Source organism: Sorex fumeus, unplaced genomic scaffold (assembly GCF_029834395.1).
Source record: "Sorex fumeus unplaced genomic scaffold, SorFum_2.1 ptg000201l, whole genome shotgun sequence".
Lineage (NCBI taxonomy): Eukaryota > Metazoa > Chordata > Mammalia > Eulipotyphla > Soricidae > Sorex > Sorex fumeus.
Window position 1 is genome coordinate 593,187 of NW_026606258.1, and position 14,221 is coordinate 607,407.

Below are 14,221 nucleotides of genomic sequence, written 5' to 3' on the forward strand. Positions count from 1 at the left end.
CGTTTTTTTGTTTGTTTTGTTGTTTCATTTTCTGACTGACACTGGGACTTGCTCAGTAGTTTCACCTTGTGAACCCAGTTATTTTTCTATTAGCTCTTTATTTGGCGGGGGGAGTCACACCTGGCGATGCACAGGGGTTGCTCCTGGCTCTTTACTCCTGGTGGTACTCAGGGGACCATATGGGATGCTGGGAATTGAACCCAGGTCGGTCGCGTGCAAGGCAAACGCCCTCCCCGCTGTGCTATCGCTTTAGACCCCATCTCTTTAATATATGGTGTTCAAACCTAGGGCTGGAGCGATAGCACAGCGGGGAGGGCGTTTGCCTTGCACGCGGCCAACCCAGTCGACCCGAGTTCGATTCCTCCGCCCCTCTTGGAGAACCCGGCAAGCTACCGAGAGTATCTCGCCCGCATGGCAAAGCCTGGCAAGCTACCCGTGATGTATTTGATATGCCAAACACAGTAACAGTTCAAAACTATCGCCCACATGATGTGAAAACTGATTTTGAAAGAGGAAAGAGGGGCTGGAGCGATAGCACAGCAGGTAGGGCGTTTGCCTTGCACGCAGCTGACCCGAGTTCGATTCCCAGCATCCCATATGGTCCCCTGAGCACCACCAGGGGTGGTTCCTGAGTGCAGAGCCAGGAGCAACCCCTGTGCATCGCTGGGTGTGACCCAAAAAGAAAAAAAGGAAAGAAATAGGGCTGGAATAGTGGGGTGAGGCATTGTACCACCTGAGCATCTCTGGGTGTGACCCAAAAAGCCAAAGAAGACAAAAGAAATAGCATAGTCAAAGGTGTGCTAGGGGTTGAATGCAGGAAGAACTGACAGGAATAAATTCTTTGCATGCAGGAGGCCTGGATACTATCCTCAACACCACATACGGTCCCCCCCAAGCACTGTCAGAAGTGACCCAAGCACAGAGTCCAGAATAGTCCCTGAGTGCTGCTGGCTGTGGCCCCAAAACAACTCCCAAAAGATGCGTTAGTTGATAAAAATTAATTGCACCTTTTTATAACCTATCAATGATGTAATAGGAACCTGCATAACAGCATAACAGTAATGAATGTGGAATGATGTATGCTGAAATATGGAAATGAGGAATAATAAAGTCATTTGGAAATGGCTGCGGCACATTTACTACAAATTTGGCGCTGCTGTTGCATAAATCCTTGTACATTTCAGGAGACAGCACTGTGCTGTTAATAATAGGGATTTGGACACATTCATCCAAATGACAAAGTGCTGGTTATTTGACCAAAACACCAAGTTAGGTTGTTGTTGTTTTTCCATTGTAATGGGGGCCATCGGGACCACATTTAGAGGTGCTGAGGATCAAACCCAGGGCCTCTCACAGGCTAGGCATGCATTCAACCACCTGAGTCACGTCCTTGTTAACAGTTTTTAATTATTTTGACTTGGGGCCACACTTGGCTGTGCTAGAGGCACCTCCTGGCAGCGGCGTTTGGGGAACCATGCAGTGCCAAAGATGGAACCCAGGGCTCCAAAGCATGCACTCTTACACCCTTATGCTCTCTGGCCCAAAACTTTAATGAAATGTATTTAAAAAGGGAGGGGGGGAGTTTAAAAGTAGATGCGGGGCGGGGGGGGGGGACCCTAGGACGAAGGTGGCGGGTGTGGTGTGGAAATGATTTTGTCTCTGGTGCCACTCGTATTTATGCACAGTCAGTACCGGTGGGAGGGACGGTGCTGGGTGTCTTAAATACTTATGTTTAAACAGACCAGCGTTTAAAACCTCTAAATATTTCACTGGGATATTCCCAGATACGAAGTTTCCATACTTCACTACTGGTCCTATCTTTTTATGTGTCCACTAATCTGACATGGACATGTATAATCGCCTTTGGGAAGGTCAAGCAGCTGGATCCAGCACTTCATGAATGTGGGTGAATCTGGCACAAGCCTCCAGCCACGCGGCCGCATCCCCCGCAGTCTTTCCAGAAACTGCCAAAGACAACTTGATTTCTAAGTCTGGCTGGGACACACACGCTGTCCTTCCGGCGTCCTCGACCTGAGGTTCCATGGCAACAGTTCTGCTTTGCTGCAAATTTGTATCAAGTCCCCCAGATCGGATCATCGCGCAGGGAACATACTCTTCCTGCGTCGCCAGGGATGTGGGCATCACTTTTTCATCGTCTTCCCTAATGTTTTTAATCCTCCCAGTCCATTTCAATGTGTTGGCGGAGTTTCCGGGTGAAAGGGAGCTGAGACCCTGTGGCAGTCGCGTACCAGGGCTGGGTGGGACCCTGGGGCACCGAGTAGAGCCAGAAATACCCCGCAGAGCACTTCCAGCACCTGCCCCAACCCGAGAACGCCAGCTCTGCGCACCAAGCGGTACCCATCACCTGGAACGCCCCGCCCACGCGGCCGGCCCCGCCCATTCTCTGGACCGCCACGCCCCACGCAGCTGGCCCCGCCCATTCTCTGGGAACGCCACGCCCTCCGCTCCAGGCCACGCCCGTTTCCCGGGATAGCCACGCCCACCCCCGGAACACCACGCCCTCCGCGCCAGCCAGACCCCTCCCTTGCAGGTTGCCCGCTGAGTCCTGCCGGTTGGCGCCGGGTTCCCACCTCCTTAGCAACCAGGGACGCTTTCTCCTTAGCAAGCAGAGCAGTTCCCACAATGTTTGACGACGAGGAAGTTACCGTTACGCAGGAGAAAATTACACGGAGTCAGCGGGTGTTTATAAACCTGCTGGACTCATTCAGCAGCCGAAATATCGGGAAGGTGAGTCCCGGGGTGGGGGTGGGGGTGGTCAGAGCAGAACCCAAGTCTCCACTTCTCAGGCTGGTCCCCAAAACACCTAGCCCAGTGAGGGCCTTTGCCGTGGGGCGCTCGCTGGACCTCCCGTAGGGTACCACCAGAGTCACTGGGACCCATCTGCACCCAGGTAAGACAAGCGTGCTTGAAGGTGGACAGCCGAACCTTGAGTATAAACCAGAAACAGGCCCGGAAGGAAGGAGGGTCCTGCCCAGGGTCACTTGGAAGGAGAGCCCAGGTCTTCTCACTCTCCTCCCGCTGCCCCCCGCAGGCCACTGGCCACCAAGTTCCATGGTTACACCTCCCACGGTGCACTGGGCATTCGTTCATCCCTTCCACGGTTGGACTTGATGTCTGGGATCTGCCAGGCTCTGGTTGGGGCCCTTGTCCAACCCACTCTGCCTCTCACCCGGGAAAATGAAGCTTTTCAAGAGGAAAGACTCCGGGCCCGTCCCTTAAAATGCTCGGTCATCACTGAGGGTCCCAGCGTGGTATTGTTTCCCTGAGTCTCATCCACTGGTCTTCACTCTTCCCCGGGAGCTGAAAGCGGAGCTGACCCTTACACCGGGCAGAACTCTGTGAGGCTGGGCTAACACATACTCTGGGGGCGAGAGCAGAGCTACAGCACACCCTCACCTTCTGTTTTGGTTTCCTGACGACCCTCCTGTTATTCGTCGATTGCCTCGAGCAGGCCCCAGTAATGTCTCCTTCGTCCTAGCCCTGAGATTTTAAAAAGTGCCATATTCAAGGCTCTTTCAGGGTTAGGAGAATGAGACCCATCATTGTTACTGGTATTTGGCATATTGGGTATGCCACAGGGAGTTTGCCAGTCTCTGCCGTGTGGGCAGGTTACATTCAGTAGCCTGCCAGGTTGTCCAAAGTAAGAATGGGATAATAAGATGTCACACTGCCACAAATGCAGCCGTGCGCTTCCGGGAGCTGGGTTTGATAGTCTCTGGGTCTTATGGCCTCTCGGCCTTTTGGCTAAGATCAAGTGTAGTGTGGTTTCCTGGTAATCCCCACAAACCAGGTGACTGAACCCCACAGAATGCATCCTAGCATTGTTCTAGAAGTCAGGAGGCCAAAATCAGGTGCCAGTGGGGTTAATTCCGTGCAGAGGCTGCAGAGGGTGGATCTGCTTCATGATTTGGGGGTTGCTGGTATTCCTGACTCCAAAGACTCACCACCCCACCTTGGCCTCCATCTTCAACTACCTGGCTTGTCCCCTAGGGTAGCAGTCTCCAAATGTCCTCCTTCTTATAGGGGTGCCTGCCAGTTATTGGACTAGCATGTTCCCCACCCCCCCCATCCTGACATGTGCAAAGACCCTGTTTCCAAACAAGTCATGGTCTGAGGTTCCAGGGAAACGGGATGATCCGTGGGGGGAGGGGCACACGGGTCAATCCAGGACGCCAGCAACCACTGCACTGTAGCACTGTCCTCCCATTATCCATCGATTTGCTCGAGCGGGCACCAGTAACGTCTTCATTGTGAGGCTTATTATTGGTTTTGACATATTGAATACGTCCCAGGTAGCTTGCCGGGCTTTGACGTATGGGCGGAATACTCTCAGTAGCTTGCCGGGCTCTCCGAGAGGGGCGGAGGAACCGAAGAAACCTGGGTCGGCTGCATGCAAAGCAAACGCCCTACTCAGTGTGCCACTGCCCCGGCTCAGCTACGATTGATCCACTGAAAATGAGAGATTTGGACGCAGAGAGCAGCATGTGTAAAGGGCTGGTGGCAGGCCCTGCAGAGGGGAGGCCTGGGCTCCCTCCCCAGCACCGCGAGCTCCCTCTGCTCTGCCATGAGTGAGCATGGCACAGGGAATAACCTCAGAAAACCTTGGGGTGTTGGGGCTGGAGCGATAGTGCAGCGGGTAGGGTGTTTGCCTTGCACGCAGTCGACCTGGGTTCGATCCCCAGCATTCCATACAGTCCCCCGAGCGCCGCCAGGAGTAATTCCTGAGTGCAGAGCCAGGAGTAACCTCTGTGCACCACCAGGTGTGACCCAAAAAGCAAAATTAATTAATTAATTAATTAATAAAAAACCACCAGGTGTGAAACCCTCCAAAAAAAGTGATATTTCTTTCAATATATATTTTTATCTCTAAATATATATATAATATAATATAATATAATATATATATGGGCTGGAGTGATAGCACATTCGGTAGGGCGTTTGCCTTTCACATAGCTAACCCGAGTTCAATTCTTCCGTCCCTCTCAGAGAGCCCGGCAAGCTACCGAGAGTATCCCGCCCGCACAGCAGAGCCTTGCAAGCTCCCCGTGGCGTATTTGATATGCCAAAAACTGTAACAACAAGTCTCACAATGGAGACATTACTGGTGCCTGCTCGAGCAAATTGATGAACAATGGGAGGACAGTGCTACAGTGTGTATATATATATATATATATATATATATATATATAAAGTTTACAGCCTATCTATCATTTTATGTATGAATATGTAGGATAGTATGTGTGGGACTGGAGCAATAGCACAGCGGGGAGGGCGTTTGCCTTGCACGCGACCCATCCGGGTTTGATTCCCAGCATCCCATATGGTCCCCTGAGCACCGCCAGAAGTGATTCCTGAGTGCAAAGCCAGGAGTAACCCCTGTGCATCGTCAAGTGTGATGCAAAAAGAAAAAAAAAACCAAATAGGATAGTATGTGTAAAATATATCTACTAGAAGCAAACAAAATCCATCCATTTTACTCGAGACAGAGGAAGGGGTGGGGAAGGACAAAACCCAGCTGGAATCAGAGCGGGATCGCGGGTCAGCACTTCCTCCTCTGGAAAGTGTGGGATCCCTCCCTCACGCCCTGGTGTTGCTGTGGTGTGGCTGGGGTGTGTAGCAGGTGTGAGGGAGACCCACACACTCACCAGCCGGCTGGTACCTGGGGTGCTTCTGTCTCTCCACAGTTCCTATCGAACTGTGTGATCGGGGCTTCACTGGAGGAGATCACCGAGGAGGAAGAGGAGGAAGATGAGAGCAAGTCGGGCATGTTGGAGCCCGGGACCGTCAAGCAGAAGGAAGGAACCTTCCAGGTGGTGGGCACGATCTCCCAGCAGGACCCCGCGCACCTGGAGTTTGCCACAGAGACCTACTATGTAAGTCCAGGCAGCAGGGTGTTGGGGGGTGCAGACTCCCACCCAGCCCCCTCCCATGCTCTTCCTCCTGACTTCTTCCCTGTCCCCAAGCATGCGCACATGTGTATGTGGGGTGGGGGGGCACCTGTCTTTCTCTTGCAGCGGGAATTAACTTGATGCTGTCTAGAAAGGGGGCAGATTTGTTCCATCCCGAAGCTTCTGAAGCTTCGCGGAATCACTCACCAGCCCTTCTGCAGGACTAGAGCAAGACCCATAATTGCTCCAATTACCATGCAGGGAGTTTGGAGTTAGTTTCAACCGCTCCACACAGTTCCCTCCACTGTGTTCTGTGTCTACCCTGCAGACAGGCTGAAATGGCTTGCTGAAGATTGTGTGGTCTGGCTAGAGAGATTGTAGCACTGTAGCCCTGTCCTCCTGTTGTTCATCGATTTGCTCGAGCGGGCCCAGTAACGTCTCCATTGTGAGACTTGTTGTTAACTGTGTTTTGGCATATTGAATACATCACAGGTAGCTTGCCAGGCTTTGCCATGCAGGCGAGATACTCTCCGTAACTTCCCAGGCTCTCGGGGGGCGGGGGGGATGGGGGGCAGAGGAATTGAACCCAGGCCGGCTGCGTAAGGCAAACGCCCTACCTCTGTACTATCGCTCCAGCCCTTTGCTGAAGATTATCACGCGATTTTTCAATCCTCTATTTCTGGGTGTGTCTCTTAAGTTTCTTAGTTCCTCGAAGACTAACACACTAAAGAGAACCAATTGAAGTTTTGCTTCACGTTCTTCCTGAGGTAAATGGAAAATGTCAGTAATCCACCTAAACGGAGCACTGTTATAACGCTTCTCACAACAAATGAGTCTCAACTTTCTTTCTTTTTTCAGTTTTATTTTCGTAAAGTTGTTCAACACCAATCCCACCACCATTACACCTTCCCACCACCATTATTTTGAATGTTCCCACCGCCACTCAAGCCTGCCCCACAGGCAGATGCTACGTAATTTATTTTGCGTTGCTTGTTATGAACAGTATGAGATGTAAGTGGCCGCTTTTGTGGCCGCGCGCTCCTGGAATTCTAAAATCTTAAATAACTGGGGTCCAGGGGTGTGTATTCAAATATTAATTCGAGACTGCAGTGCTCTCTGGCTGCCTGCATTCAGTGTTCTCAGGTCGCTTCCGTCACCGGAGTCAGCTGATAGCAATGGGTGGATGAAGGAGGAAACGAGAGCCAGGCTGATTGGTGATCAGTTGGCAGTTTATTCCAATCTTGTCTCCCTCTGCCTCCTTCCTGTCTCGCCCACTCCTGTATTCCTCCTCCCCTGTGCTTCCTCTTTATTCCTCCTCTATACCCCTGCCCACCCTTAGAGTCTTATATCCCCAAATCATGAGGGGTTGGGGTAGCTATTACACATAGGTGTGTTTCCCTCAGGGGAAGCTTCTTCTAAGACAAATTCTCATCCAGCAAAATGACCCACCTAAGGGCAAAATACCAACTAGGGGTACGTTTCTCCTTTCCTTAATCACTGTCACTGTCGTCCAGTTGCTCATCGATTTGCTCGAGCGGGCCCAGTAACATCTCCATTGTGAGACTTGTTGTTACTGTGTTTGGCATATCGAATATGTCATGGGGAGCTTGCCAGACTTTGCCGTGCAGGCAAGATAGTCTCGGTAACTTGCCGGGCTCTTTGAGAGGGACGAAGGAATTGAACCCAGATTGGCCAGGTCAGCCACGTGCAAGGCAAACGCCCTACCACTGTGCTATCGCTCCAGTCCATCCTCTCTTAGTCCAACAACCATTTAAACACTAATCTTAATTCTACTTCTTATTAAGGTTAGTCATTTTGTATGGACACAGTAAGAGATACATTAAGCTTATCAGGTGGCTCTCCTGAGGAGATAGATCTCAGACTAAAGTGCTCAGTTCAGATGAGCCCTTTCTAACCCTAAGCAGGGTCCTTGTCCGGTTGTTTCTCTTTGTATCATGACAGTATTTGTCCATGACAGTGCTCTTAACTTAGAGTTAAGTATTTGGCACTTGGTCTGGCTTGTTTCAATGCCAGGGTAGCTCAAGCTTGTCCTGGATCCATCCAGTCCCTTCGACAGGACCCTGCTCTGGGGTGCTAGGAACTAAGGGCAACTGAGGCTTAAGTCAAGAAAATACGAGAGATGCCCAGGAGTAAATATTATTCGAAGGCATTAATAACTCCCAAGTTACAAAAGCATAGCATTAACTGTTTTTCTGTGTCTATAAAAAGGACATTGCTCTAAAGAAAAATATGCAAAAAGGACTTAAGGAAAAGAGAAAAGCGATATTTCACTTACAGTTACAAATTCAGTGATTTCTGAGGAATTTGACTTTACAAGTCACAGGTGCTGCTTTGGGAATAGAGGTGATTAACCAACTGGGGAAGCAGAGCACAGAGAAGAGGTTAAAGATAAACACAGACGAATGGAGTGCCTCAGGAGCACTGTGATGGGTGTAACCCAATAAACCTAAGCTCCCTGTGGCCAGGGAGAAAGGACGAACCAATGTTATCCTATAGGAGGCATCTCTGTGCTGTGCTGCAGACTCATTTGTGAGTCTCTCTTGTCTCAACTTTCTTATTCTTTTCTTTCTTTCTTTCTTTCTTTCTTTCTTTCTTTCTTTCTTTCTTTCTTTCTTGTTGCTGTTGTTATTGTTGTTGTTTGTTGTTTTGGGGCCACAATGCTCAGAGTTTACTCCTGGCTTTGCGCTCAAGAATCACTCCTGGCAGTGCTCAGGGGACCACATGGGATGCCGGGGATGGAACCTGGGTTGACCGCGTGCAAGGCAAACTCCCTTCTCATTGTACTATTGCTCTGGCCCATCAATTTTCTTTTCCAGGGCATCTCTCGAGAAGACCTCCTCTTGCGGCTGATGGAGTGTGACATCATCGTGTACAACATCACGGAGAACTCCAAGCAGGTGGAGGAAGCCGTCTGGGCCATCTCTGGTCAGTGAGCTGTGCTGCTTTCTTGCAGGGACATCTACTCAATACTGGGCACATTGGGACCAGGGGAAAACTGATCTGGAACTTCTGTTTTTCCCTGTTTTGGTTTTGGGGCCATACCCAAGAGTGCCCGGGGCTCACTCCTGTCTCTGGCTGGGCTCAGGGAACTGTATGAGATGCTAGAGATCAAACCAGCAGGGCATGGGGGTGAAGGAGGCAGGGGGTGCAAGGCAAGTGCCCTCCCTACCCCATGTAGTATCTCTCCAGTCCAAGACTTCTTTTTATTTTGCTTTGTTTTTGTTTTGGGGGGGCACAGCCTATGATGTTCAATGGTTACTCCTGGCTCTGCATTCAGGAATTACTCCTGGCGGTGCTCAGGGGACCATATGGGGGGCCCAGGGATTGAGCTGCGTTGGCCACTGTACATTTCTCCAGCCCCTGAAATGTATTTTTTATTTGGTTTTTGTTTTGGAGTCACACTTGGAGATGCTTAAGGCCTACTCCTGACTCTGCTTAGGAATCACTCCTGGCCATGCTTGGAGAACCATATGGGATGTCAGGGATGGACCCGGGTGAGCCGCATGCAAGGAAGGCAAGGCCCTACCTGCTATCCTATCGCTCCTGCCCTGAAATCTCTTTAAGACATGAAATGAGGACTGGAGCGATAGCACAACGGGTAGGGCATTTGCCTTGCAAGCGGCTGACCCAGATTCAATTCCCAGCATCCCATATGGTCCCCCAAGCACCGCCAGGAGTAATTCCTGAGTGCAGAGCCAGGAGTAACCCCCGTGCATCACTGGGTATGACCAAAAAATAAAATAAAATAAAATAAATTTAAAAAGACATGAAATGAGGGCCTGAGAGAGAATAGCAGAGATCAAGTACTGGCCTTGCACACAGCTCACCCTGGTTCTGCGTATCGTTCCCAAGCACAGCCAGGCGTCACCCCCAGCACGGCTGAGTCTGGCCCCAAAAACCAAAAACAGTTCATCAGTTAAATAAAAACATGAAATGAGATGCTCCAGAGATGGGTCTGAGGACTGTGTGGTAGGTTTTGCAATCAGGAGCCTGGGATTCCACTGGAATTCCATCCCTGTCCCCTCACAACCCTCTGAGCACCCCTGGGGGTGACCCCCCAACAACTGACCTTGAGTCGTCTCCCTCTGCTCATACAAGTAGGCCCCCCAAAACAACAAATAAACCAAGTAAAATAATTGTGTGGGGGGTTTCAGAGATGGTACAACAGGTAAGGTGTTTGCAAGCAGATCGCTTGCAAGCAGCCCACTCAGGTCCTATCCCCCTCATCCCATGTGGTCCCCTGAGCATTGCCAGGAGTAATTTCTGAGTTCAGAGCCAAAAGATACCCCTGTGGTACCCCTGGGTGGGCCCCACCCCCCCAAAAAAATTGTGTGTCTGGTGTGGTGGGGGATGGGTGGGGATCATACCTGGTGGTACTTGCAGCTGTATCTTTGACTCTTTTTTGATTTTACATTGGCAGACTACTGTTTTGGGGTCACCCCTGTGGGTGCTCTGGGAATACCCCCAGGTGGTTGTTCAGGGAGCACTCCTGGAGGTGCTCAGGGGCCATGCACGGCTGGGGATGGAACCTGGGCCTCTGGCAATCTGTGCCAGTCTGTCCTGTTCTCTCTCCAGCCCTGTTTCCATGGAAACCCTACTCTTCAGAGACAGTAGCCAAGGAAGTCCCAGTGACACCAGAGAAACAAAGTACCAGAAAGGCAAGAAGCCATCTGCCAATTGGGATAAAATTGCACTTGGGGGGGATGGGGTAGCTGGAGAGCTCAGTGGTCTGGCACAGCCCTGGCAGGCAAGAGAAGAGGCGAGTTTGGTCCACAGAATAAAAATAGAAACTGGCATTAGCCTTTGAATGGGGGTCAGCGTGCTGCAGTGTCTCTGAGGTGGAATTCAGTCACCCTCCCTGGGGCTTCCTCCTGGAATCCTCCCTGGCTTCTGAGAAATCAGCATCTCTCACTTACTGAGCTATCAGGCGCCAGAGCCAGTGGCTGCCTGGGGTCCCCAGGACCGGGGGACTCGTCTGCAACTTGAGATTTGTCTTTCCCTAGAGCCCAGGCAGGTTCCATCTCAGGCCCCCCATGCCCCCTGCCCACCCAGGCACCGCTGGGAATAGTCCCTGAACGCCACCAATGTGGCCCCCCAAACCAGAAAACAATAACAGAAGCTTGCATTTGTTTGAAAGTGAACAGGCGGATCGCTTGAGACCTAGTAACAACGTTATGGGGGTCAGAGTGATGGGGGAGGGAGGAAGAAGGAGGGAGGGCTCCTGCCTTGCATGCAGCCAGAGTATGTTTGGTCCCCTGCATGGCGTCCAGTCCCCGGAGCCTCGCTGGGAGCGATCCCTGAGCACAGAGCCGGGAGTCAGCCCCAAGCGTGACCGGGTGTGGCCCAGAGACAAAAAGTGAATGAATAAAGGGATCATCCATTAACAGGGCAACCCAGTTCGAGGCCCTGGAAGGGGGCCCGGTGCCAGGAAGTAGGCCAGTCGGAAACCCCAGCGGGCCAAGAGGTAGAAGAGCACAGTGAGTTAGAAGAGCCAGCGGCTGCCTTGGGTCCCTGGGACCATCTCGTCAGCAACTTTAGATTTGTCTTTCCCTAGAACATGACACATCCAAGGGGCCGGATGATAGGACAGCGGACAGGATGTTGGCCTTGCATGTGGTTGACCCAGGTTCGATCCCCAACATCCCATAGGGTCCCCAAGCCTCTCCCCCGAGCACAGAGCCAGGAGTCAGCCGTGAGCACCACCCGGTGTGGTCCAGGAAACAAAGGAGGAAAAACAGGGAAAAGAAGCGTTTGTTGGCCATGGAACAGCAGCGTGGAGGGCCTATGAGCATCCTAGTTATTTTCCAGGACTCATGAATATGCATGAGGTGGGCGTGTGCGTCGGAGACGCTTACAAGCATGCCATGCACCACAGGTAGGGGAAATGGTAGAGATACGTCACGGGTCTGCGGAGAGGAGGTGATGAAGAGGAGGTGAGTGGGTCCGGAAGGGCTCCTCTGGGGGCCAGAGCCCTTTGTAGTACAGCGGCGAGGGCGTTTGCCTTGCATGTGGCTGACCCGGGTTCGATTCCCAGCATCCCATATGGTCCCCTGAGCACCGCCAGGAGTAACTCCTGAGTGCATGAGCCAGGAGTAAGCCCTGAGCATTGATGATCCCTCTCCCCCCCCCCAAAAAAAAGCAGAAGGGCTTCTCTGTGCAGCCTCGCTGGTGGGGAGTGGCCAGGCACCTTGTCTGTGCAAAGTGGGTTGTTTATTTTATTTTATTTTTATTTTGGCTTTGGGGCCTCACCCAGCGGTGATCACAGTTTGCTCCTGGCTCTGAGCTTGGGGTCACTCTTGGTGGGGCTTGGGGTGCCAGGGATTGAACTCAGGTCAGCCTAGTGCAAGGCAATGCACCCCACCTTTAAAAAAAATATTGGTATAGGGTCTAGAGGGATAGTACAGTGGGTAGGATGCTGGCCTCGCACACAGAAGGCCTGGGTTCGATCCCTGACATCCCATGCAGTGCTCCCAGCCTGATCAGAAACGGCCTCTGAGCACAGAATTAGGAGTAAGCCCTGAGTACTCAGGCATGCCCCAAACCCAAAAGTATAGTAGATAAATAAATTTTCATAAAATCTGCAAAGACAAATTTTTACTTTATTTTATTTATTTATTATTATTATTATGATTATTATTATTATTCCAGCTGGAGCGATAGCACAGCGGTAGGGCGTTTGCCTTACAAGTGGCCAACATGGCCGACCCGAGTTCGATTCCTCCGCCCCTCTCGGAGAGCCCGGCAAGCTACCGAGAGTATCTCGCCCGCATGGCAGAGCCTGGCAAGCTCCCCGTGAATTATTCGATATGCCAAACACAGTAACAACAAGTCTCATGATGGAGACGTTACTGGGCCCGCCCGAGCAAATCGATGATCAACGGGAGGACCGTGACCGTGATTATTATTATTATTTTTGCTTTTTGGGTCACACCCAGAGATGCTCAGGGGTTATTCCTGGCTCTGCACTCAGGAATTACTCCTGGCGGTGCTCGGGGGACCATATGGGATGCCGGGGATCGAACCCGGGTCGGCCGCCTGCAAGGCAAACGCCCTACCCGCTGTGCTATTGCTCCAGCCCCCAGAACAGATTTTTAAAAGGAAATTGAAACATGAACAGAAATTATTTTAAATATGCCATGAGTTTGAGGCATAGTATTGCTGACTTTGCAAAACCATAAAAGCCTGAGTAGCAGACTGAGAAATAAGGTGACTACCGGGGAACTGTACTTTATTTATTTATTTATTTATTTAGGGGGGGGTGTCACACCCGGTGATACATAGGGGTTACTTCTGGCTTTCCACTCAGGAATTACCACCCTTGGCAGTACTCAGGGAACCATATGGGATGCCAGAGTTCGAACCCAGGTTGGCTACATGCAAGGCAAACGCCCTCCCCACTGTGCTATCACTCCAACCCTCAGAGCTATAATTTTGAGGAAGTCTTTAGAGGAGTAGCTGGGTGGTGGGAATCAGAATTCTGAGAACAGGGGCTGGAGAGATAGTACAGCGGGTAGGGCGTTTGTCTTGCACGCGGTTGACCCGGGTTCAATTCCCAGCATCCCATATGCTCCCCTGAGCACCGCCAAGAGTAAATCCTGAGTGCAGAGCCAGGAGTAACCCCTGTGCACTGCCAGGTGTGACCCAAAAAGAAAAAAATAAAATAAAATAAAGAAAGAATTCTGAGAACAGAGGCCAGAGCCATGAGACAGCAGAGAGGGCATTTGCCTTGCACCCAGCAAGGTGATGCCAAGTTTGATCCCTCGTATTTGATATGGTCCCCTGAGCACCGCCAGGAGTAATTCCTGAGTGCAGAGCCAGGAGGAACCCCTGAGCATCGCTGGGTGTGGCCCCCAAACTGAAAACAAAGACAAAAACAAAAGTATCCTGAGAACAGTGATGGGAGCAGGGGCGATCGGGAAGCTGGGGTGAGGCCTCTGTCTTAAATTGCTCCTGAGGGGGGAATGGAGCCCCAGGAGCTGCTGGTAGCTTGCAGACCCCCAGACACGCTCCACTCGGCCCTAAGTGCTCCTCTGTCTGTCTTGAACTGCAGCTCTGAATGAGGAAATCAGTCGTTTCGAGAAGAAGAAGATGTTCATCCTACTGTCCACGGTGATGACCTGGGCACGCTCCAAACCTCTGGACATGGTAGGTAGCACCGCTTGCTTTTTTTTTGCTTTCTGGGTCACACCCAGCAATGCACAGGAGTTACTCCTGGTTCATGCACTCAGGAATCACTCCTGGCGGTGTTTGGGAGACCATATGGGATGCTGGGAATCGAACCTAGGTTGGCT

General features: G+C 51.4%; 1 protein-coding gene across 1 annotated transcript in view; it reads left to right on the forward strand.

Moving 5' to 3' along the window:
- The first annotated feature begins 2,643 nt into the window (after positions 1 to 2,643).
- Positions 2,644 to 14,221, forward strand: part of AK7 (adenylate kinase 7) — a 74,569-nt gene continuing 62,991 nt past the window's right edge. Inside the window, exons 1-4 of the mRNA XM_056108273.1 lie at positions 2,644 to 2,748; positions 5,706 to 5,894; positions 8,747 to 8,855; positions 13,981 to 14,075. Coding sequence (XP_055964248.1) covers positions 2,644 to 2,748; positions 5,706 to 5,894; positions 8,747 to 8,855; positions 13,981 to 14,075 — 498 coding nt within the window. The remainder of the gene's footprint in view (positions 2,749 to 5,705; positions 5,895 to 8,746; positions 8,856 to 13,980; positions 14,076 to 14,221) is intronic.